This window comes from Rhinoraja longicauda, chromosome 40, assembly GCF_053455715.1.
Source record: "Rhinoraja longicauda isolate Sanriku21f chromosome 40, sRhiLon1.1, whole genome shotgun sequence".
NCBI classification, from domain to species: Eukaryota; Metazoa; Chordata; class Chondrichthyes; order Rajiformes; family Arhynchobatidae; genus Rhinoraja; species Rhinoraja longicauda.
In genome coordinates, this window is record NC_135992.1 from 15,430,084 (window position 1) to 15,456,356 (window position 26,273).

Consider the following 26,273-nt stretch of genomic DNA (forward strand, 5'->3'; position numbering starts at 1 on the left):
ACCTCACTGATTTTATACGTTTCGATGAGATCATTTCTGACTCTTCCACCCTGCAAACAGCAAATATCGTAGATGGCTGTAACCTTACACAGATTAGTCCTTGGGATCCTTCTTCTAAGGGCGATGGAAACAGTCTTTGTATAGCTTAAAGGTGGGACAAGCAAGGAGGTGGGGTGGAGGAGGATGAAATGGAAATGGCAGCTACTGATTATTAAACCAGGATCTTGTGAATTTTATGTTACTGTGCAAAGGAGTCTGTCGTATGTGACTAACAACTGTCTCATGATAAATGTCGTAAATAAGGTTGCCAACTTCCTCACTGCCAAATAAGGGACAAAGGTGACATCACCCTTTGTCCCTTATTTGGGAGTGAGGAAGTTGGCAACGCTACTAATACGGGACAAGGGCGGTCCCGTACGGGACAAACTAATTTAGCCCAAAATACGGGATGTCCCGGCTAATACGGGACAGTTGGCAACCGTAGTCATAGACCAATGTGGCACTGAAGATTATTTTACATAATTATTGCAATCAGCCCTGCTCATTGTCTTTTAGCTTGTTAAATTAATTCATAAATTCATAACCTCTCGGGGCAGAGTTAGGCCATTCGGCCCATCAAGTCTACTCCGCCATTCATTCATGCCCGATCTATCTTTCCCTTCCAACCCCATTCTCCTGCCTTCTCCCCATAACCCCTGACACCCGTACCAATCAAGAACCTTTCAATCTCCAACTTAAAAATATCCGTTGATGTAGCATCATAGTATTTTAGGATACATTTCTTTTAAGCTTGGTCTTGGCACGTGTTTTGTTTAAAGTCATTTTGAGCTGTCTTTGGAATACAGGACACAGGGAGGAATTCTTGGAAAATAACAATAAAGGTTTGGGTATTAAATTTAATTAAAAACCCTTTCAATCTGCAACATAACATTGTAAAAGTAACAGTTCGTGGACATCAGTAGCATGTCCCACTGACAAACATTTTTTTTCTTTTTTTACTTAATTCAGAGAATACAGTTGTATGGTTCTGTACAAATTTCTCAAATTTGACATGTATGACATTCAGTAGAAATGTAGAGAAAACAAGAGTTTGTTAAAGGATACTACACACTCAATCTTCCGCCCCCTCTGTTCGGAGGGAGCCTCTGTTTTGAAAGGGTACGATGGTGTGGGGGTAAAAGCAAGATACAATAATCAGGCAGTCACTTTTTAACCGAAGGGGCAAAAGACTCAGCTAACGTTCTTTCCATCGGTTGGTGGAACAAAGATCTGAGGGTGGCCCTCAGTCTTACAGCTGCTTTGAGATGCCCGACCATACAACCTTCCACGGAGTCTCGTACCTGACTTTTCCACTCGTCTACCTTGAAGACGGCGAACGCTTTCAATTAAGACTGATATTTAGAATTCCTTCCAGCTGTGCCATCGACAGTACCTCAGATTTATGGGCGGAATTATTGCTAAAATGTAATAAAATAATTGGAAACGTCAATTTCCTCGTGATTCTCATGCTGATTTATGCAGACCGTGGGTTTTTATTCCGTTATCATTCACGGTTGGAACTGTCTCCCACAGTTGGATCTCCAGCTTCAACCAGGTGGTCCATTTTGTGGGCTTCTTACTAGTTGCTGTCCAACAGAGCTGCAATGGACAAGATTGGGGCCGGGGGGAGGGTGGGGCGGGGGGAGGGTGTGGGGGCTATGGTACAAAGACGTTCTCTGCAGAGGTCCTACTCTTTACATTCTTCCCCAGCCCCCGATCTCGAGAGCCCTTCGTCCAGGTAACTTCAAGGAACCTGAGTACGATTTGGAGTTCAGAGGAACTGACCTTCCGTGAGGAGAGAGGGTGAGGGGTATCGGAATACATCGCCAGAACCCAGATCAACACACAGTAAATTAATACCAGAAATGTCAAAATAACCACATTTCCTATGTTTATATGTCACAACAAGCTTTAAAAATACTGAAGAATCACACAAAATAAAAGCATCTCAATAGTCCTCGTACTGACGTTGCTAATATTGGTCTCGAAGGATCTCAATGCTTCCTTCCATCCAAATAATAGTTGTACAGAAAACAAAAGATTGCTGTGATTTCTTTGGGCTCCGCTCCAAGCGGAATCATCGTGCCTCCAGGGAAGGAGGAAAGAGGATTCAGAAAACAAAAAAGGGACAAATTATGGAAAATGATTGAGTAAAGCACCAACCTATTGGTGGCAAGATGATTTGCGGCCGACTACAGGAGTCAGCACACTTGCTGCACCCATCCCCAAGGGGTTTACGTTGTGAATAAAAAGACCTTAGTATGAGACGTAGCGATCGGTGAATTCGTTCAACGTTGATCTACAGATTGAGACCATTTGAGAAAGAGCCCATTGCACGAGACCTGTTAAAAAAAATGCATTGACCCATTTTGTTCTTTATAATGAATTTAAAACGTGCTCCCCACAATGCCCCGTTCTTTCAAGAGGTACATACATACATTGTCACAATCAGATTTCTAGAGCTGGTGTTTCATTAAGTTCTCTTGTCACCGCAAGAACGCATTCTTGTATCTTGCTTGCAGCTGTGTGTGTGTGTGTGTGTGTGTGTGTGTGTGTGTGTGTGTGTGTGTGTGTGATGGTGTGTGTGTGTGTGTGTCTGTGCGTGTGTGATTGCATATGTGTGTGTCCGTGTGTGTGTGATGGTGTGCGTGTGTGTATGTGCGTGCATGATTGCGTGTGTGTGTGTGTCTGTGCATGCATGATTGCATGTATGTGTGTGAGTGTCCGTGTGTGTGTGTGTGATGGTGTGCGTGTGTGTTTGTGCGTGCATGATTGCGTGTGTGTGTATGTGACTGTCCGTGTGTGTGTGTCTGTAGGTGTGTCTGTAGGTGTGCGTGTGTGAGTGTGTGTCTGTCTGTCAGTGTGCATGTGTATCTGCGTGCATAATTGTCTGTGTGTATGTCTGTGTGTGTATGTGAGTGTCTGTGTGTGCGTCCTTGTGTGTGTCTGTGCGTGTGTGTGCACATGTGTGTCAGTGTGTGTGTGTGAGTGTCTGTGTGTGTGTGTCCTTGCGTGTGTCTGCGTGTGTGTGCACAAGTGCTTTGGTGTGTGTGTGCGTGTGTGTGAGTGTGTGTGTGTCCTTGTGTCTGTGCACATGTGCTTTGGTGTGTGTGTGTGTGTGTGTGTGTGTGTGTGTGTGTGTGTGTGTGTGTGTGTGTGAGTGTGTGTGTGTCCTTGTGTCTGTGCACATGTGCTTTGGTGTGTGTGTGTGTGTGTGTGTGTGTGTGTGTGTGTGTGTGTGTGTGTGTGTGTGTGTGCGCGCGTGTGAGTGTCATTTGAGAATTGGTTGACCTTTTATCAGATTTCAGCACCTACAGCAACACACCATGAAGGAGAAAAGAGATGAAGGCTTCTAAAATCCTAGCAACAGGTCGTTCCTTGGGGCACTTTGCAGTAACTCCACGATTCCATGGGCTCCTCACCATTGTCTTTGAAGCGTTCCATGTGCACATCTCCAGCATGCCTCGGCCCTTCCAGCCCCATCATCTTGTCTCAATGACATCGTCCATTCATGACTTTGCATTGGAGCTGCTTGCAAGACATGGACTGCCCGTCTAGCACTGAGCCACTCCACCTAGTCCCCTTGGCACTCATGAGAAACCATTACGTTTCCTTGCTACTTGAAGTGAGATACATGGAGATTGTCAGTGTGGGCCATGACTAAAGCTGTGGTGGGATAGTTAGATACTCCAGGGTTGGTTTGAGATGAGGTTTTTTTCAAGTGTTGACTCTTTTAGATGAATATATGTGGTGTTTCCAAACAGAGGTGGGAAAATGGAAACGGTGGGACAGTGCGGATGATCGTTTGTCTGGAATGTAAGGCAATGGGACTAGGTTTGATGGGGCATTATTGTTGGAGAGCTGGGCCGGTGCAAGATCCATGCAAATGGTCACTAGATGGAAAGAGAGTAATGGCCAAATGGCCACAGCAGATGGCTGGCTCTCTGCTCGTGTGAGTGAGAGGGATGGAGGATTGCAAACGGTGGCCAGCCTAGCCAAGGAGCTGTGAGAGATGGGACATTGGAACCGGGTGCTGGTCTGATCTGATGGGGCAAGGCAATGGCTTTAGGTGAGGCTGGGTACATGGAACTGATGGGCACAGTCAACGGATGCCGGTCTCACCAAGGAAATGGCGCCCAGGTGACGACGCAAAACGGTTGGCGTGGGCTCCGCAGGTCACTGCAAAATCACTACAACATAACAGGACCCTCAGGCAGGGTAGCCGAGTCTTGAGCAGCTGTAACCAGTGCGGGCCTTTGCAAAGAGGTAGCCGAGACGAGAGTTTGTACCGACTTCGAGCAGGGTCCCCTTGTGCAGCTCAGTAAATGCGGTTCACCACTCTCTCTCCCTCTCCCTCTCTCTCCCTCTCTCTCCCTGTGCGGGAGAGAGGGACGTTCTCCCACCGTGGACCGAGGCGGGCGGTAAAACAGGGCAGGGAGGACCACACACACCCTTCCATAGAATGTCCCCTTCTCCTCCTCCCGGCCCGGCTCATCCCAGCCTGGAGCCCCCTCCCCCCTCCCCCCCCCCCCTAGTCTAGATCTGGGTCTCTTGCACGTTCTCTTTGGAGCTGGACTTGAAGAGGAGTGGCTCGTGCACGGAGTTGAGGAGCGGGTTTTTGGTGCAGTTCAGTGGGGCGTTGGCTGTGGCGGTGTTGTTGTTGTAGTGGGCCTTGTAGGCGGCGTAGTGGTTGAGGTGATCGGCGGGCAGTGCCAGGCAGCTGTCGGCAGGCGCCGATCCCGCCAGCTCGTCCTCCACGTTGATGATCTCCACCGTGCGTGCCTGGCCGTGGTGCTTGTGCAGCTGGTGCTGCTTGCGCAGTTTGTAGAAGACCACCAGCATGACGGCCGCCATGAAGGTGATGGCCACGAAGCAGCCGATGATGATCTTGGTGGTCTTCATCACGTCGTCCAGGCCGGCCAGAGCGTGGTCCCCCGGCTCGGTGGCCAGGGCCACAGTGAAGGCCGACTGCGGCGTGGTGGAGGAGGAGGAGGGCGAGGAGGAGGGCGAGGAGGGGGGGTAGGCTGCGGCCGAGGAGCCCGAGGGCGTGGGTCCGCCCTGGCGATCGGTGGAGCGCGGGTCGTCCACCGTCTCCACGGTCTCCACCGTCACCGTGGTGAAGTAGCTGTAGCTGTTGGAGCCACCGCTGCCACCGCCCGCCCCGCTGCCCAGGCCGCCGGTCAGCCCGCCCTCTGCCACAGAGACGTTGAGGGTGGCCGAGGCGGTGGCATTGCCCGCTGAGTTGCTGACCAGGCAGGTGTACAGCCCGGTGTCCTGCACCGTCACGTTGGTGAAGTTGAGCGTGCCGTCGTGGAGCACGGAGATACGCACGCGGTACGAGCCGTGCGTCATCAGCGTGCCGTTGGGGGTCATCCAGTTGACGGAGGTCATGGAGGTGGCCGCCCGGCACTTCAGCTCGGCCGCCATGCCCTCGGTCACGTTCAGGTCGGCCGGGGGCTCCACGATGACCGGGGCGTAGCAGGTGAAGTGGCTCTGGTCCAGCTCGCCCAGGTAGCGCGCCTTCAGGCCCGGCGGAGAGTGGCAGCGGGCGCAGCAGGTAGTGTTGCTGGGCACCGTCTCCTTCAGCCACCAGCTCAGCCACAGCACGTCGCAGTTGCAGTGCCAGGGGTTGTGATTGAGGTGGACTCTCTCCAGGCGGTGCAGCGGGGTGAACAGGTCGTGAGGCAGCGACGTCAGGTTGTTGTGAGACAGGTTCAGCTCCTCCAGGGACTGCAGGTCGTCGAAGGCGTTGCGTTCGATCAGCTGCACCTGGGCGTGCATCAGCCACAGCTTGCGCAGGCTGGTCAGACCCTGGAAGGAGCCCGGCTGGATCACCTCCAGTCTGTTGCCCGACAGCTCCAGCTCCTCCAGCCTCAGCAAGGGCGTCAGGTTGGGGATCTCTGCCAGGTTGCACATGCCCAGGTTCAGGTACCTCAGGTTGACCAAGCCCTCGAAGGCAGCGTCCGAGATATACACCAGCTTCTTCAGCTCGCCCAGGTCCAGCCGCCGGAGGGAGGGCACGCGGTTGAAGGCGTACGAGGGGATGCTCTCGATGGGGTTGTTCCTCAGCCACAGCTCCCTCAGCTTGGACAGGTACTCGAACGCTCCGCTGGGCACGGTGGTGAGGCGGTTGTCGAACAGCTCCAGGGTGTTGAGGCTGGTGAGGCCGTTGAAGGCTCCCACCTCCACCTGGCGGATCAGGTTCTTACTGAGCTGCAGGATCTCCAGGTGTCTCAGCTGCTTGAAGGTGTCCGCCTTGATCACCTGGATGACGTTCTCCTGCAGGTTCAGGTAGCGGGTGTTGGTGGAGATATCGCTGGGGACCTCGCGCAGCTCGAAGCGCGTGCAGATCACCTTGCTGAACTGGTTGCTGCAGGAGCAGCCCTTGGGGCAGATGTGAGGCTGGGCCAGGCCTCCTAACAATGACAAGGTCCACATGGCCACCAGAACCAGGCGGCTAACAGTCCTGCCAACGTTGACTCTCATCCTCTGCGTTTGATGTGCCTTCGTCATCATCATCATCATCGCCCCCATTCATAATTTATTCAAGTTTCTCGTCCAAAACATCCAGGTGTCTCTGTGGGCTAAAGCAGACAAAGAGTTAACCAGCACGCAAGGAACTGCAGGCGCTGGAGCCTAGCGCAAAACGCAAAGTGCTGGAGGAACCCAGCGGGTCAGGCAGAATCTGTCGAGTTCATAAGTTCATAGGTCACAGGAGCAGAATTAGACCATTCGACCCATTACGTCAACTCCGCCATTCAATCACGGCTGATCTATCTCTCCCTCCTAACCCCGTTCTCCTGCCTTCTCCCCATAACCCCTGACACCCGCACTAATCAAGAATCTGTCTACAGTATCTCTGACTTAAAAGTATCCACTGACTTGGTCTCCACAGCAGTCTGTGGCAATGAATCTCACAGATTCACCACCCTCTGACTAAAGAAATTCCTCCTCATCTCCTTCCTAAAGGAACGTCCTTTAATTCTGAGGCTGTGACCTCTGGTCCTAGACTCTCCCACTAGTGGAAACATCCTCTCCACATCCACTCTATCCAGTCCTGTCACTGTTCAGTAAGTTTCAATGAGGTCCCCCCTCATCCTTCTAAACTCCAGCGAGTACAGGCCCAGTGCCGACAAACATTCATCATATGTTAACCCACTCATTCCTGGGATCGTTCTTGTAAACCTCCCCTGGACCCTCTCCAGGGCCAGCACATCCTTCCTCAGATACGGGCGACATGAGATAGTCTACCTCTCGCCAAGTGTCATGGAGCTGTACGGCATGGAAACAGGCCCTTCGGCCCAGCTAGTCCATGCTGGCAAGTTGGCATACTGAGCTGGTCTACCCGATCTATGCCTCTCATCATTTTATCAGGTTCTATCAGATCTCCTCTAAACCTTTGGCGTTCCAAAGAAGGTTCCAATTCAAGTCTGTCCAACCTCTCCCTGTAACTAATACACCTGAATCCAGGCAACATTCTGGATGAAAAGAATAAGTGACGTTTTGAGTCAGAACCCTTTCTCAAACTAGAGGGTTCTGACCTGAAACATCACCTTGCACTTAACGTTATTCACGTTATTCCCTTCATCCTGTATCTGTACACGGTGGACAGTTTGATTGTAATCATGTATAGCCTTTCTGCTGACCGGTTAGCACGCAACAAAAGCTTTTCACTGTACCTCGGTACACGTGACAACAAACTAGACTGAACTGAACCTATCCATGTTCTCCAGAGATGCTGCCTGACCCGCTGAGTTACTCCAGCACTCTGTGAAACGTCACCTATCCATGTTCTACAGAGATGCTGCCTGACCCGCTGAGTTACTCGAGCATTTTGTATCTATCCTAGGTATATACCAGCATCACAGCCTCAGAATTAAAAGATGTTCTTTTAGGAAGGAGATGAGGTGAAATTTCTTCAGTCAGAGTGTGGTTAATCTGTGGAATTCTTTGCCACAGAAGGCTGTGGAGGCCAAGTCAGTGGATATATTTAAGGCAGAGATAGATAGATTCTTGATTAGTGCGGGTGTCAGGGGTTATGGGGAGAAGGCAGGAGAATGGGGTTAGGAGGGAGAGATAGATCAGCCATGATTGAATGGCGGAGTAGACTTGACTGAATGGCCTGATTCTGCTCCTATCACTTATGACCTTATGATCTGCAGTTCCTTCGTACACAAAGAACTCGTGTGAATGGGTGATCGATGGTCGGCGTGGACCCAGTGGGCTGAATGGCCTGTTTGCTGTATCTCTAAACAATGTCCATCAGGGCTAGGAAATTTGCTATTGTTACCCAGGTAAGGAATTCCCAGTCTCACATCAATGCGATAGACAAACTCACTGCGGTCTCAAATTAATCAGTGAGCTATAAATGTCAATCCTGCCAGTGATACTTATATCCTGAAATTGGATGCACCTACAAACAAAGGACGAGTGGTTTAATAGTATATTTTTATTTGGCTCTTAGGGAAGGGTGCATTTATTGAACAAACACGGTTACAACTGAATAGCTCGCACATCAAAAGCAACAGTATTGTTCCAAACATAGACACAGAGTGCTGGAGTAACTCAGCGGGTCAGGCAGCATCTGTGGAGAACATGGATAGGTGACGTTTCACAGAGTGCTGGAGTAACTCAGCGGGTCAGGCAGCATCTGTGGAGAACATGGATAGGTGACGTTTCACAGAGTGCTGGAGTAACTCAGCGGGTCAGGCAGCATTTCTGGAGAACATGGATAGGTGACGTTTCGGGTCCAAACCCTTCTTTAGACAGGAAGTCTGAAGAAGGGTCTCGATCCAAAACGTCATCCATTCCTTCTCTCCAGAGATGCTGCCTGTCCCGCTGAGTTACTCCGATGCTTTGTGTCTACCTTCGATTTAAACCAGCGTCTGCAGCTCTTCCCCAAAGTTTCCCTGATAGGCAGATTGTTGACCCGGGATGGTTTGATCCCATGGATGTGAACTGTGGGGCTGGTTGACCCATTTTTTGTGGAGGCAGGGATTACTCCAGCACTTTGTGTTCATCTTTGGTATAAACCAGCATCTGCAGTTCCTTTTCTATTGCATGTTGTAGCAGTAGTTTAATCCTACTTCTATCACAGAAACTCTGGAATTATTTTATCAGTGGCTGGGGAGTGAATTTTTCCCAATTTACATGTTAGCAATAAGCTCATTTAAATTAAACCACTTGACAGATACAGGGACATTATCACAATTTGACATGAAACTCATTAAGTATTTTTTTTTTTTAAATGCAACTTATTTTACCATCAATTTGCCTTGATTTTAATCACTTAGGACATAATCTCACTAATCCCAAATTTCATACTGACTAAAAAAGACACAGCGGGTCAGGCAGCATCTGTGGAGAACATGGATAGGTGCCGTTTCACAGAGCGCTGGAGTAACTCAGCGGGTCAATAGACAATAGGTGCAGGAATAGGTCATTCGGCCCTTCGAGTCAACACCACCATTCAATGTGATCATTTTCAGTCAGTACCCCGTTCCTGCCTTCTCCCCATACCCCCTGACTCCGCTATCCTTAAGAGCTCTATCTAGCTCTCTCTTGAATGCATTCAGAGAATTGGCCTCCACTGCCTTCTGAGGCAGTGAATTCCACAAATTTACAACTCTCCGACTGAAAAAGTTTTCCTCATCTCCGTTCTAAATAGCCTACCCCTTATTCTTAAACTGGTTCTGGACTCCCCCAACATTGCAAACATGTTTCCTGCCTCTAACGTGTCCAACCCCTTAATAATCTTATATGTTTCGATAAGATCCCCTCTCATCCTTCTAACTCCAGTCTTTGTGCTGCCTTTTAGGGTTGCCAACTTCCTCACTCCCAAATTCGGGTTTTTCCGGTTGTACTAGCCGCAAGGTGTTCTCCAGCTGGGATGCGGCCAATCTGTTCCCTGGGCTCCTACTTTGCTGACGTGGGAACAAATTGGTCCAATTATCTCCATCTCTACCACCAGCCTCACTAGCTTCTGCACCACCAATTACTAGGGTTGCCAACTTCCTCACTCCCAAATATGGGACAAAGGGTGACGTCACCGCCCCCGCGCCCCGCGTGACCTCACCCGGCCCGGGCGGCCGCCATTGGTGGAGCGGGAGCACGTGGCCGCTGGCTAGGTGAGGTCACGTGGGGCGCGGGGCGGTGACGTCACCCTTTGTCCCTTATTTGGGAGTGAGGAAGTTGGCAACCCTACTAATACGGGACAAGGGCGGTCCCGTACGGGACAAACTAATATAGCCCAAAATACGGGAAGTCCCGGCTAATACGGGACAGTTGGTGACCCTAGCCTCGGTACACATGAAAATAAAACTCTGGACTCTCACTCTCCATGTCTTTGTGAGACTGGGCGATACAAGCGAATGCAGGAAAATAGCAGGGCGACATGGAACTGGACAGTGTAGGAAGGAACTGCAGATGCTGGTTTTTAACCGAAGATAAAACACAACATTCTGGAGTAACTCAGCGGGACAGGCAGCATCTCAGGAGAGAAGGAATGGGTGACGTTTTGGGTCGAGACACTTCTTCAGACTGCTGAGATTAGAGTAGGTAAAGGGGGCGTTGAAAAGATGAGACGGTTGATGTTTAAGCCACAGTTTAAGAATAAGGGGTAGGCCATTTAGAACTGAGATGAGGAAAAACTTTTTCAGTCAGAGAGTTGTGAATCTGTGGAATTCTCTGCCTCAGAAGGCAGTGGTGGCCAATTCTCTGAATGCATTCAAGAGTGAGCTAGATAGAGCTCTTAAGGATAGCGGAGTCAGGGGGTTTGGGGAGAAGGCAGGAACGGGGTACTGATTGAGAATGATCAGCCATGATCACATTGAATGGCGGTGCTGGCTTGAAGGGCCGAATGGACTCCTCCTGCGTCTATTGTCTGTTGTCTATTGATGTCACGCTGGCAGTTAGAAATGAAAAGAGGGTAGAAGGGTGTTCTGGGGAGAGGGGACTGGTGGAGATGGGAGATGGGGTCATCACTGGGTGGTGATGACCCTTACCCATTGAAAAAGGCACAAAGGCAGAAGCGATGGAAGAAAAGCTCTCCGTCGTGGCGGACCCGGAACTCGTTGAGTTGGGAGTGGAGGGGAACAAAGCTGCGGCCTCTGTTGAGGGCAGACTGTTCTGTATCGGAAAGGGGGAGGCCAGAGGAGAATGGCGAAGACAAGACTAGGGTGGGGGTTGGAGTCAGAGGAGGGCTGGGGAGTGGACAGGAATACAGGATCAGGCCCTTCGGCCCACAATATCCGTGCCGAACATAGTGCCAAGATCAACTAAAAAAGACACACAGTGAGGCAGTAAATCAGTGAGTCAGGCAGCATCTCCGGAGAACACGGATAGGTGAAGTTTCGAGTCAGAACCCTCCTTCAGATGGGCGGCACGGTGGCGCAGCGGTAGAGTTGCTGCCTTACAGCGAATGCAGCGCCGGAGACTCAGGTTCGATCCTGACTACGGGCGCCGTCTGTACGGAGTTTGTACGCTCTCCCCGTGACCTGCGTGGGTTTTCTCCGAGATCTTCGGTTTCCTCCCACACTCCAAAGGCGTACAGGTATGTAGGTTAACTGGCTGGGTAAAATGTAGAAATTGTTCCTAGTGTGTGTAGGATAGTGTTAATGTGCGGGGATCGCTGGGCGGCGCGGACCCGGTGGGCCGAAGGGCCTGTTTCCGCGCTGTATCTCTAAATCTAAATCTAATCTCCTCAGCCTGCTCATTATCCAAACCTCCCCATTCCCTGCATATCCACGTGTCTATCTGAAAGTCTCTTAAAAGGTGTCTGCCTCCACCACCACTCCTGGCAGTGCGTTCCAGGCACCCACCACCCTCTGTGTAAAACACTTGCCCCTTTAATCCTAACTACTTTAATCCTATCCCATTCACCTTAAAGCTACGCCCTCTGGTCTTTGACATTCCCACCAAGGGATGAAGGTTCTGACTGTCTCCCATAACTATGCCTCCCATACTTTCTCTGCTTCTATCAGGTCTCCCCTCAACCTCCGATGTTCTGGAGAAAACAATCCAAGTTCGTCCAGCCTCCGGGTGCTCCGGTTTCCTCCCACATCACCAAAACGTACTTGTTTGTAGGTTAATTGGACTCTGTAAATTGCCCCTAGTGTGTAAGGTGTAGATGCGAAAGAGAGATAACACAGAACTATTGTGAACGGGTGACTGATGCTGTATTTTTCATTTAATTCAATCAATGATCTCTTAATTAAAAGGGCAACATGATGGCACAAGGAGTAGAGTTGCTGCCTCACAGCGCCAGAGACCCGGGTTCAATTCTGACCTTTTTTTTTTTTTTTTTTTAAATATATAAAAGTTTTATTCCAAAGAAAAACATACAAACATACTAAGCAAAATGTGATCAAACAAAAGCCGCCTGTATCGGCAGTTTACAAATTAAACAATTATCACATTAAATTCCCGCCATCTCTGTCAACAATACATTCAACCCCCCGCGGCGACCAGCGTTCCCGGAAGGCCTCCAGAGTCCCCGTGGACACCGCGTGTTCCCTCTCCAGGGACACGCGGGCACGGACGTAAGCCCGGAACAGGGGTAGGCAGCCAACTTCTGTGAGGCCGTCGACTGCCCGCTGCCTGGACCCGCGGATGGCCATCTTGGCCAGGCCCAGGAGCAGACCGACAGGGAGACCCCCTCCTCCCTCCTGACCCTCCCCCCTCTGTACCGGGTGCCCAAAAATTAAAAGCGTAGGGCTAAAATGGAGCCAGAACTTGAGGAGCAGCCCCTTCAGATACTGGAACAGGGGCTGTAACCTCACGCACTCTGTATACAAATGGTACACGGTCTCCTCCTCGCCGCAGAAGCGACAGGCGGCAGACGAGACCGTGAACCGGCTCAAGTACCTGTTACAGGCTATAGCCTTATGCAACACTCTCCACCCCAGGTCCCCGATGTAAAGCGGGAGGACCCCCTTATAGAGAGACCTCCACTGGGGACCGCTCCCGCCGTCAGGTGGTAACACGGACCGCCAGGGCGTGTCCGGACGGAAGACGAGAGCGAGGAAGTGGAGAGTGTGCAGGAGCAGCCTGTACAAAACGCGCCTCTCCGCGTCACGGAACGGCACGCTGGGCATCTGGGAAAGGCGGCTCATATTGTGTGGGGCCGGCTCTCGGGAAGGGACCCGTGCCGTGGGCCCAATGAGCAATTCCGACGGAGCGGGGGTAAGCCCAGTCGGAATCGCTCCACGCACACGCCTCTCCTCGACACCCACCGTGACAGGGTGAGGACCGGCCCCCCTCACAACCACAGCACCCCCCTCCCCCTGAGGAGCAGCGCCCTGGCTGAAGGTGACCAAATTCCTGGCTCTCAGGAGATCACGGTAAAAACCAGGCAACTCCCGCCTAGCGCGCTGACTCATGCCCGCTACCGGGAGCCGTGATCCCTCCTGGAGGCAGCGCCCCTGGCAGAAAAAGTACGTGGCCAGCGAGTGCCATCTGGGAGGGCACTCGGAGTACACGTACCTCCGCAAGGTCCTGAGTCGGAGGGCTGCCACCTGAGTGCGGACGCAGACCAGCGCCTGACCGCCCTCCTCCAACGGGAGACTCAGAACCCCAGCAGAGACCCAGTGGTTCCTCTCACCCCAGAAGAAGTTAACTAACCTCCTCTGTATCATGGCGATGAAACGAGAGGACGGGACCAGAGTGGCCAGCCGGTACCACAGCAGAGAGGCCACCAGCTGGTTTATGACCAAAGCCCTACCCCGATATGATAACACACCAAGGAGGCCTGACCAGCGCCCCACACGGGCGACCACCTTCGCCTCCAACTCCTGCCAATTCGCCTGCCAAGCCCCCTCAGTGGGACTCAGGTAGATCCCCAGATAGAGGAGGTGCGTGGTGCTCCACGCAAAAACTGCCATCTCCTCCGGCAGGGAGTCTACCTGCCACTGACCCACCAAGAGCCCAGCACACTTCCCCCAGTTGATCCTGGCGGAGGATGCGGCTGAGAACACCCGCTGGCACTCACGCATCCTCCGCAGGTCAACCGGGTCGGTGAACATTAGTAACACATCGTCGGCGTAGGCCGAGAGAACCACCTCCACCCCCGGCCCCGGCAAATCTAAACCTGCCAGCCGCCTCCGTAGGAGGCACAGGAATGGCTCCACACAGAGGGAATAAAGCTGGCCGGACATGGGGCATCCCTGACGAACCCCCCTTCCAAAGTGAATGGGAGCCAACAAAGAGCCATTGACCTTGACCAGGCACTCTGCGGCAGCGTATAGGAGCCGGACCCGGGCCACAAAATGGGGTCCGAATCCAAACGCCCGCAGAGTCCCGAGAAGGTAGTTGTGTCCCACCCGGTCAAACGCTTTCTCCTGGTCAAGGGAGAGAAAGGCAACGGACTGACCAGCCCTCTGGCACAGATGGATCAGGTCCCGGACCAGATGGATATTGTCCTGGATGGACCGGCCCGGGACTGTGTAGGACTGGTCAGGGTGGATCACATGGGACAGCATGGGCCCCAGGCGATTGGCCAATGCCCGTGCAAAGACTTTGTAACCCGTACTGAGAAGAGAGACCGGGCGCCAGTTCTTCAAGAGGCGGAGATCGCCCTTCTTGGGTAGCAGGACGACGACTGCCCTGCGCCATGAGAAGGGCATCTCCCCGGTCGCCAGGCTCTCCCCCAACACCTTCACATAGTCGCCCCCCAGGACACCCCAGAAGGCTCGAAGAAACTCCACAGTCAGCCCATCCAGCCCCGGAGACTTGCCCCTACTGAGCTGGTGCAGGGCACCAGTCAACTCCTCCAGAGTTAGGGGATCATCGAGGCGCTCAGCCACCTCCCTGCACACTACGGGTAAGCCCTCCCACAGCACCCCTTGTGCCTCCCCACTAGATGTTTCCTCGGAGAACAGAGTGTCATAGAACGACCAAACTGAGGCACCGATCCTCTCCGGATCCGTGATGGAGGAGCCATCGTCCGCAAGCAACTCGACAAACTGCCTGCGGGCACCTCGGCACTTTTCCAGGGAGAAGAAAAAGGGGGAGGCGCGGTCCAGATCGTGCAACATCTGGACTCGCGACCTCACATACGCGCCCCGGGACCTCCTCAGCTGCAAGTCCCTCAGTGCCCCTTTCTTCTCCTGGTACTCCTCCCACTCACACGATTCCCCCTCCGTCTGACCCAGGCGAGACTCTGAGTCGAGCAACTCTCTCTCAAGCCGTCCGATCTCGGAGTCCCGCCCCTTGGTCGACCCCCTCGTGTAGTCCTGGCAAAACAGACGGACGTAAGCCTTCCCTACATCCCACCACTGCCTTAGGGAAGGGAAACGCCCCTGCCTTTCCCTCCACTCCGCCCAGAACTGCTTGAATGAGTCCCGGAACCGGCGCTCCTCCAGCAGCCGGTTGTTGAAGTGCCAGTACGCGGACCCTGCCCTTGTGCGCGTCGGGATAAAGTCCACTCGCACCAGGCAGTGGTCCGAGCACGGCTCCAACCGCATGGAGGCTGCCGAGACACAGGACACATAAGCCTTAGACACATATACACGGTCAATACGGGAACCACCCCCCTTAAACCTGTATGAGAAGGCGCCGGAGTTGGGATGGAAATTCCTCCAAGCATCTACTAGCTCAAAAGAATCCACCAACTCCCTTAATGTCTTGACCGCTGCCGGATCGCGCTGAATGCCAGAGCGATCTCTCGCCTCAAGGGTACAATTAAAATCACCCCCCAGGAAAACACACTCCCCCCGATCGATGGTGTTCAACAGCGCGGTCACTTCTTGTGTTAACCGCGTCTGCATAGCACCGCTCTTGGGGGCGTACACATTAATAAAATGTAATGGCACGCCATCCAGGCGCACGGCCAGATACAACAACCGGCCTGGTACAATGTCCTGCACCTTGACAATCTCCGGCTGGAAAGATGGGGCCAACAGGAAGGCCACTCCACTCGAAATGGAGGTGAGATGGCTCATGTAGACCCCCCCTTCCCACTCCAGGAGCCAGGTGGGCTCGTCACTAGCCACAGTGTGTGTTTCCTGCAGGAAGCTCACCGCGTACCTCCCGTCCCTCAGCACCGAGAGATGGTGAAACCTACGGAGAGACTCCCTGGCCCCATTAATATTCAGGCTGGCTATAGTGAGCTTCATTTTGAAAGCGCACTAGAACTTTTACCAGCCCCCCGTGACGGAATGGAGCCTCCCCGAGCTCTCTGCCCTTTCTTTAGGGACTTAAAAAGCTCTTGGAGCTGGCGCCGCTCATTTTTCAATAAACCTGCCATGTTCCCCTCCTCCTGAAGGATGGCATAAATGGACTGCAAGGGTACCGTCAGGTCTGACCAGAGGTCGACAGCCAGATCTGCCTTATTCCTCTTCCCTCTGCTGTCCTTCAGAAACTTCCGGAGTTCCCAGATATCAACAAGCCGAGACACGGGGCTGCGGGTGGGACAGTCCATCAACTCACTGTCGCTGGACTCCACGTCCCCCTCCTCCTCCCACTCAATGTCTGAGCCCGAGTCTGGATAGTTCTGACTCCCAGCCGCCTCGCTCACCCCTCCCTGTGAGGTGGGCGGGTCGGCCACATCACCCGGTCCCTCCTCCGTCACCATCCCACCCCCAGGATCAGTGACGGGGGCAGGTACCGGTACCTCTAACTGTGGCAAGCTGCCTGGTAAATGGCCAGGCTCCTGCACACCCCCACCGCCCTCTGTAACCGGATTGGGGGCAGTGATGTTGGAGGAAGTCTCCGGGGCGGGCAGTGAGAGGGTACGTCTGGAGTCCGACCGAAGGACACGATCCGAAACGACCATGTCCTCCTTCGCACCCAGGGCACCCGGCCCAGCACCGTCACCCAGAGAGTCCCCGTCCCCCACCACCAGGGGAACCACCTCGCTCTGGCCCTCAGGGGGCGATGTTCCCGGAGTCTCCCCTGCTCCCTCAGCCGATGGGGCAGCACACCCCTCAATAGGACTCGTACCCTCAATGGGGAGCATGGGCTGGGGACCCACCCCCACACTCAAGTCCCCCCCATCAATCTTCCCCTGGTCACCCTCTAAGCCAGCGGACGCAATCCCTGGGGGAACAGCCCCCTCGGGTAGTGTGTCACCACTCTCAGGTGGTCCCTGCACTACAGAGGCATCCTCCTGCCCACAGGAAGCGTGTACTGGGTACTCTGCCTCAACAGGGGAGAAACACCTCCCTTCAGGTCGCCCCTGACCTTCAGGGCCGTTCTCCGTGTCAGAGGACCCGTGCCTCCTCCTCTTATAACCACTAGCGTGCGGTGGTACAGTCAGCTCCATTGCTGAAGCCTGTTCCTCCGCCCCGCCATCTACCTGCTCATCCTCTCCAGCCCTCAGACCCTCAGGCTCAGAGGCGAGCTCGATAATATCTACTGCCGGGGGACCCTCATTAAGGTGACCTTCTGCCTGGCGTCCCGCTTGAACGTTCTTCTTCTTCCTTTTAGCTTTCTTACTGTTCTGTCTCTCCCAGCGCCCCTCATCCACCCCCCACCCTGCACCGGCATCCCCCGCCACAGGTACGGGACATGGGGGTGGTGGGGGAATGGAGGATGGGGGCAAGGGAACAAAGTCATCACGGGCCACCGTGGTAGAACCAGCAGCCCCAGATGGGCCAGCACTGCCTTTCTGGGCCACCTTGGTGGAGCTGGCAGCCTGGTGCTTGGGACAATTCCTGCGGAAATGCCCCACCTCTTTGCATGCATGGCAGCGTGCTTGGCCCGTGTTCCAAAACACGCGATAGCAGAATCCTTCCCATTCAACCTCAAAACACCCCTCCATATCAATCCCCTGTGCTAGCTGTATGTACACACGGCGATTGAACGTTAATACATGCTGCATTTCGGGATCATCCAACCTATGCAACAGTTTGGTGGGCCCAGACCGCACCTCCCCCAGCTTAGTTACATGTGGGAGCAGGAGCGCGTCCGGAACATAAGGGGGAACGTTGGACAGCATGACCGGCAGCACGGGCCGTCCCCATGGGTCCACCGCCATGTAAATCCCAGCCACCGTGATCCCCCTTTCCAATGCGGTAGCCACCGACTGCTCAGTCTTTAGGATGACAACAGCCTTCCCACTGACCACCGCGCCTGCCATTATGGCCTTCTTGCCAACAGTCTCCCCCAGCGCGGTTAGCACAGCCTTGAAGGTAATGTTGCCCTGCAAGGTCACTTTCACCCCATGTATACGCCCCAACAACTCATGGCCCTTAGTCACGGAGACTGCCGACTGTACGGCAGCTGCATAATTCTTGGGGGCCGCCATCTTTAGGGCGTGGAGCAAAACAAAACGTCTCCGTTTTTTGTAAGTCAAAGCAGTCTTTCTGCTGTTGCTGCACCTCCACGCATTTGCAGCAGTTTAAAGTCGTGAAGGCTTTCCTGGCAAAGCACCAGAAAGCAGTCTCCTCCTGATAAGATAGGGAAAAGTCCGTGCCAATCCTCCCGTCGTAGAAAATGGAGCTTCCGGAGGCTTCTTCCCCAGGTCTCGGTCGCCCTCCCGGCTTCAACGAAAATCCAATGCACTGTTGCCGTACTTACCCGGCACACCTGGACCGGGCAAAGTCGGTGTGGGAGGGAGCTTTCCGATGCTACAGACCACAAACACCGCTCTAGACTCAGCTCCCACCAGTTCAAGTGCAACTTGGCCTTCCGCCAGCCACTGCCGCTCCTACGACTTTCAGAAAACACGAACAAATCCTCCCCAATTAGAGGACTCTTTCAACAAAGAGAGTCTCTGCCTTCCGACAGAAGTCCAAAAAGCAAATTCTGACTGCTTTCGTTTGTCCTCGCCAAACAAATCCTTCGAAAATAATCAAATCCTCACAGCCAGCGCCACACACCCACGTCCGATCCTGACCTCGGGTGCTGTCTGTGTGGAGTTTGCAAGTGCTCCCTGTGACTGCGTGGGTTTGCCACGGGTGCAAACCGTTCCTCCCACACCCCAAAGACGTGTGGGTTTGTAGACTAATTGCTCCACTGTAAATTGGCCCCTGGTGTGCAGGGAGTGGATGGGATTTTTTCCCCGGATTTTTTTCCCAAATTGGCCTGGGTTTTTATCCGGTTTTTCGCCTCTCCCAGGAGATCACACGGTTCTTTTGGGTGGGAGTAAGGGCGATAGTGGGAAGAGGGTTGGGGTAGGATCAGCCATGATCGTATTGAATGGCGGAGTGGGCTCGAGGGGCCGGTTGGCCTACTCCTGCTCCTATTTTCTTGTGTTCTTGTGTTCTTGGGAAAGTGGGATATCACAGTAAGTGTGAACGGGCGATCGATGGTCGGCATAGACCGTTGGGCCGAAGGGCCTGCATCTCTAAAACAAAAACAAGATTAAATGGGTGACGTTGGACTTGACCAACTAACCTGCAGACAGCGGAACATGAGGGAGATCAGGTGACCTGAGCTGTCATCACATAATCTTCTCTGAAGCCCTGTCTCGTTTACAGAGTCTATTACGTTCTATATTTTATTGAGACATAAATAGGTCTACGTTTTGTTCTGCTCTTCGATGACCACAGCTGCCTTGTGTTGGAAGCTCTCTCTCTCTCCTCAGCTCGTGACGCGCATGCCAAATTGTCCGAGGAATTGTAACGTTTATATTTAGAATGGCTTCCGTTTTTTCAATCACCTGCACTCCGACACTGAAGTATTGAGCTGGCTTTAGCCTGACTCACCGTGTCTTTACCCCTTGCAGAATTGGCCTAACGATTGCCTGGTTGCTGGCAGACAAAGGCTCCAAAACAGATCCACCATCTTGGTATCCAAATCACTTTTCCGATGATACAGATTTTAGAGATGCAGCATTAAAACAGGCCCTTCGGCCCACCGAGTCCACACCGGCCATCAATCACACACTCACGCGTTTCATGCTATCCCTCTTTCTCAAGGCTTGCAATTATTCATAGAACATAGAACAGTTGAGGAGTTGAGTATAGGAGCAAAGAGGTCCTTCTGCAGTTGTACAGGGCCCTAGTGAGACCTCACCTGGAGTACTGTGTGCAGTTTTGGTCTCCAAATTTGAGGAAGGATATTCTTGCTATTGAGGGCGTGCAGCGTAGGTTTACTAGGTTAATTCCCGGAATGGCGGGACTGTCATATGTTGAAAGACTGGAGCGACTAGGCTTGTATACACTGGAATTTAGAAGGATGAGAGGGGATCTTATCGAAACGTATAATATTATTAAGGGGTTGGACACATTAGAGGCAGGAAACATGTTCCCAATGTTGGGGGAGTCCAGAACCAGGGGCCACAGTTTAAGAATAAGGGGTAGGCCATTTAGAACTGAGATGAGGAAAAACTTTTTCAGTCAGAGAGTTGTAGATCTGTGGAATTCTCTGCCTCAGAAGGCAGTGGGGGGCAATTCTCTGAATGCATTCAAGAGAGAGCTAGATAGAGCTCTTAAGGATAGTGGAGTCAGGGGGTATGGGGAGAAGGCAGGAACGGAGTACTGATTGAGAATGATCAGCCATGATCACATTGAATGACGGTGCTGGCTCGAAGGGCTGAATGGTCTCCTCCTGCACCTATTGTCTATTGTCTAAAGTACAGATGCAAAAAGCTGGAGTAACTCAGTGGGACAGGCAGCGTCTCTGGATGGAAGGAATGTGTGACATTTCGGACCCTTCAGACCTGAGACGTCACCCATTCCTTCTATCCTACCTTAGAATTATTTTAGATTTTTAGAGATACAGCGCGGAAACAGGCCCTTCGGCCCACCGAGTCCGCGCTGCCCAGCGATCCCCGCACATTAACACTATCCTACACACACCAGGGACAATTTTTTTTTTTTTTTTACATTTACCAAGTCAATTAACCTACAAACCTGTGCGTCTTTGGAGTGTGGGAGGAAACCGAAGATCTCGGAGAAAACTCACGCAGGTCACGGGGAGAACGTACAAACTCCGTACAGACGGCGTCCGTAGTCAGGATCAAACCTGAGTCTCCGGCGCTGCATTCGCTGTAAGGCAGCAACTCTACCGCTGCGCCACCGTGCTGCACAATTATGTTTCTGTTCCCTCTCTCTAACCATTGTTGTCTTAGGCCTAGAGAATTCCAGACCTTTTAATTAACCAACTTTAATTAACTGAATTTATATTTGTCATCGGCCTTGATGGGATATGAACTCTGGTCTCTAGACCATTGTCCATGTTCCATATTAATAGCCCAGTAACATAGCAGAGCCAGTCTTTGTTTATTTACCAATGTAAAAATGATTGTTATGTTGCTGAGAAGGACCTTGGGATGTTTTATCATGTTAGAGGCACTTTCTATACACACAAGGATAAATCTTTCTGGCATTTTAAACATTACTGATTTCCATTGATCTGCCATTGCTACATACATCCTCCGTTTATTAAGGTGTATCTCTGTGGAATTCCCAGCCTTAACGTCTATGATCTGTACACACAAGCAACTGCCGATATTGGAAACAGACACAAATTGCTCTAGTAACTCAGCGGGACAGGCAGCATCTCTGGAGAGACGGAATGGGTGACATTTCAGGTCGAGACCCTTCTTCAGCCAGAGAGCCAGGGGAAAGGGAAAGGAGAGGTATAGACGGTGATGTGGAGAGATATGGAACAAATGAATGAAAGTAATGATGATAAAGGAATAGGCCATTGTTAGCTATTTAGCCCCGGCTTCCCCTCTCTCTCCATCCCCTCCCCCACCCAAGTCGCACCAGCTTCTCGTTCTCACCCAACAGCTAACAAAGGCCTGTTTCCTTTATCATCGTTACTTTTTTGCACATCTTTCATTCATTGTTCTTTATCACTCTACGTCATTGTCTATATTTCTTGTATCCCTTATCCCTAACCAGTCAGAAGAAGGGTCTCGACCCAGAACGTCACCCATTCCTTCTCTCCAGAGATGCTGCCTGTCCCGCTGAGTTACTCCAGCTTTTTGTGTCTATCCTCGAGTTCAGTTTAAACCAGCATCTGCAGTTCCTTCCTGCACATTGTTAGCTGTTTGTTGGGTGAGAACGAGAAGCTGGTGCGACTTGGATGGGGGGAGGGATGGGGAGAGAGGGAATGCCGGGGTTACTTGAAGTTAGAGAAATCAATATTCATACCACTGGTCTGTAAGCTGCCCAAGCGAAATATGAGGTGCTGTTCCTCTAAATTGCGTTTAGCCTCACTGTGACAATGGAGGAGGCCTAGGACACAAAGGTCAATGCGGGAATGGGAAGGGAATTAAAGTGTTTGGCAACCGGGAGATCAGGTAGGTCCAGGCGGACCGAGCGAAGGTGTTCAGCGAAACGATCGCCCAGTCTGCGTTTGGTCTTGCTGATGTATAAGAATCCACACCTTGAACAATGGATCTGAATGGATGAGGTTGGAGGAGGTGCAAGTGAACCTCTGCCTAACCTGAAAGGACTGTCGGGGTCCCTGGATAGAGACGAGGGAGGAAGTATAGGGACAGGTGTTGCATCTCCTGCGGTTCGAATGCGGACTTGGTGGGCCGAAGCCTTCTGTGGCAATGAATTCCACAGATTCACCACCCTCTGACTAAAGAGTAAGAATTTCATTATTCTTTTACCGGTATACTGTACATGACAATAAAACTCTCTTGATTCCAGGTCCCGACCCAAAAGTTTACCTATCAATGTCCTCTGGTGATGCTGCCTGATCAGCTGAGATACTCCAGCAATTTGTGATTTTATGGAAACATAGAAACATAGACAATAGGTGCAGGAGTAGGCCATTCGGCCCTTCGAGCCTGTACGCACCGCCATTCAATGTGATCATGGCTGATCATCCAACTCAGTATCCTGTACCTGCCTTATCATCATATCATATCATATATCTACAGCCGGAAACAGGCCTTTTCGGCCCTCCAAGTCCGTGCCGCCCAGTGATCCCCATACATTAACACTATCCTACACCCACTAGGGCCTTCTCTCCATACCCCCTGATCCCTTTAGCCACAAGGGCCACATCTAACTCCCTCTTAAATATAGCCAATGAACTGGCCTCAACTACCTTCTGTGGCAGAGAATTCCACAGATTCATCACTCTCTGTGTGAAAAAAAACTTTCTCATCTCGGTCCTAAAAGACTTCCCCCTTATCCTTAAACTGTGACCCCTTGTTCTGGACTTCCCCAACATCTGGAACAATCTTCCTGCATCTATCCTGTCCAACACCTTAAGAATTTTGTAAGTTTCTATAAGATCCCCCCTCAATCTTCTAAATTCCATCGAGTGCAAGCCGAGTCTATCCAGTCTTTCAAGATGCCAACAATTGCAGTTGCTTGTGCCTACTGTTGACTTGTGACACGTATCTTAATGCCGTTTAGCTGCTCATTCATTTAAACTCTCTTTCTGTGACCATGTTTTTGGTCACCAGTCCTAATTACTCCTCCTCTGGTTTGGTGTCAAGCCTTGGTTTGCTGATACGCCGGTGAATCACTTTGAGAAGACTTATTACCCAAAAGGTGCAAAATAAATACAAGCTGCTGCTGTTATTTTGGTCGGGGCGGAATGTATGAAACAGCATCAGAGACCCGGGTTCCATCCTGTCTACGGGTGCTGTCTGTGCGGAGTTTGCACGTTCTCCCCGTGACCTGCGTGGGTGCGCACGGAGGTGTCCGGAGAGGACCCGGCGGCGATAGTGGAGGGGTCGGCGCGGCGGTCGATGATGGCGCCGACCGACGGACGAGGACGGACACGTGGCAGTGAGGACGCCGCTGCCGGGGGAAGGAACAAAGGAGGAGCCGGCGTGGGGGGGGGGGTAAGAACAAGGGGGACCGGCGTGGGGGGGGGGGGATGAACAAGGGGGACAGGCATGGGGGGGGTGAAGAACAATGGGGACCTGGCTTGGGGGGACCGGCGTGGGGGGGGGGGGGAAGAACAATGGGGGACCGGCGTGGGGGGGGAAGAACAATGGGGACTGGTGTGGGGGGACCGGCGTGGGGGGGAGGGGGGAGAACAATGGGGACCGGCGTGGGGGGGGGGGAACAATGGGGACCTGGCGTGGGGGGGGGGAGAACAATGGGGACCTGGCGTGGGGGGGAAGAACAATGGGGACCTGGCGTGGGGGGGGGGGGGGAGAACAATGGGGACCTGGCGTGGGTGGACCAGCGTGGAGAACACTATCCTACACACACCAGGGACAATTTCCATTTTTTACACCAAGCCAATTAACCTACAAAACTGCACGTCTTTGGAGTGTGGGAGGAAACCGAAGATCTCGGAGAAAACACACGTAGGTATAGACCTTGTCCGTACAGACAGCACCCGTAGTCAGGATGGAACCCGGGTCTCTGGCGCTGTGAGGCAGCAACTCTACCGCTGCGCCACCCTGCCACCCTCCAAAGGGTGCTCACTCCAAAGGCGTGCAGGTTTGTAGGTTAATTGGCTCGGTATCATTGTAAATTGTCCCGGGTGTGCGTAGGATAGCGTTAGTGTGCGGGGATCGCTGGTCGGCGCGGTCTCGCTGGGCCGAAGGGCCTGATTCCGCGCTGTATCTCTAAACTAAAACTAAAGTCGGTCAAAACAAAAAATCCGACTTCATTCGTTGACATCCCTTTGTCTCCGTCTCACGACTCCCTGTCTCAACGACATTCATATCATCAGCAAATTTAGACACATCGCACGATATCTATGGTGAACAAAAATCCAACCAAGAGACACTCAGAGACCCCAGACGTACTGATCAGAATGATGAGCAATAAGGACCAAAGATATTGCAACGCAGAGGGGTAAATTTAATTATTTATTCTTACACTAAGCAGATGTAGAGTAAATTGAAAGTGAACCATGTTTCATTTCGTTTCATTCTACTTAATATTACCTGAATTAATTATAAACACTAAGTGGAACTGCCTCGATATGTTGGTTCCACAGTGGGGAATACATGGGAAAGTGGCCGGCGGTCGGTGAAGATAAGTGTTTCGGCACTTTGCCAAGGAAGCTGGTGGAGCAGCGAGAATCAGCTTCATCAACAGGTGATCAATGGTGGACTGTTTGGGAGATTGTGGGATGGAAGAAAGCCCCTCCAGCTATCCCGACAGAACGAAACTCTCCCAAGTCCCAGCTCGAGCCCACAGCCCTGCACACTGTGGCTCTTAAAGTGGTGATGGCAATACTATAGACAATAGACAATAGGTGCAGGAGGAGGCCATTCGGCCCTTCGAGCCAGCACCGCCATTCAATGTGATCATGGCTGATCATTCTCAATCAGTACCCCATTCCTGCCTTCTCCCCATACCCCCTGACTCCACTATCCTTAAGAGCTCTATCCAGCTCTCTCTTGAATGCATTCATAGAATTGGCCTCCACTGCCTTCTGAGGCAGGGAATTCCACAGATTCACAACTCTCTGACTGAAAAAGGTTTTCCTCATCGCCGTTCTAAATGGCCTACCCCTTATTCTTAAACTGTGGCCCCTTGTTCTGGACACCCCCAACATCGGGAACATATTTCCTGCCTCTAACGTGTCCATCCCAACGGGCGGCACGGTAGCGCAGCGGTAGAGTTGCTGCTTTACAGCGAATGCAGCGCCGGAGACTCAGGTTCGATCCTGACTACGGGTGCTGCACTGTAAGGAGTTTGTACGTTCTCCCCGTGACCTGCGTGGGTTTTCTCTGAGATCTTCGGTTTCCTCCCACACTCCAAAGACGTACAGGTATGTAGGTTAATTGGCTGGGTAAATGTAAAAATTGTCCCTAGTGGGTGTAGGATAGTGTTAATGTACGGGGATCGCTGGGCGGCACGGACTTGGTGGGCCGAAAGGGCCTGTTTCCGGCTGTATATATATGATATGATAACCCCTTAATAATCTTATACATTTCGATAAGATCTCCTCTCATCCTTCTAAATTCCAAATACTCTTCAAATATTGAGAGTGAGTGAGAGAGAGAGAGAGAGAGAGTGTGGATGGGCCTTCAATATCACAAGGGTTTCTGCCTTCGTTAAACCCTCATTAAACATTTAACTTCATTAAACCTTCGGGTTAATACTTTGTTTGCATTATTGTCATGCGTACCAAGGTACAGCAAAAAGCTTTTTGTTTGTTCATAAGTTCGTTAGTGATAGGAGCAGAATTAGGCCAATTTGGCCCTTGCAAGTCTACTACGCCATTCAATCATGGCCGATCTATCTCTCCCTCCTAACCCCATTTTCCCCCCTTCCCCCCATAACCTTTTTTGTGTGTTATCCAGGCAAGGGAAAGGCTATGCATGACTACAATCAAGCTGTCCACAGTGTCCGGATATGGGATAAAAGGTACAGAATTTAGTCGAGAGAGAGGGACGGAGAGAGGGA

General features: G+C 52.0%; 1 protein-coding gene across 1 annotated transcript in view; it reads right to left on the bottom strand.

Moving 5' to 3' along the window:
* Positions 1-889: 889 nt before the first annotated feature.
* The window catches only part of LOC144611581 (leucine-rich repeat-containing protein 4B-like), a 135,481-nt gene continuing 110,097 nt past the window's right edge, over positions 890-26,273 (bottom strand). Inside the window, exon 2 of the mRNA XM_078430752.1 lies at positions 890-6,623. Coding sequence (XP_078286878.1) covers positions 4,576-6,573 — 1,998 coding nt within the window. The 5' untranslated portion in view covers positions 6,574-6,623 and the 3' untranslated portion in view covers positions 890-4,575. The remainder of the gene's footprint in view (positions 6,624-26,273) is intronic.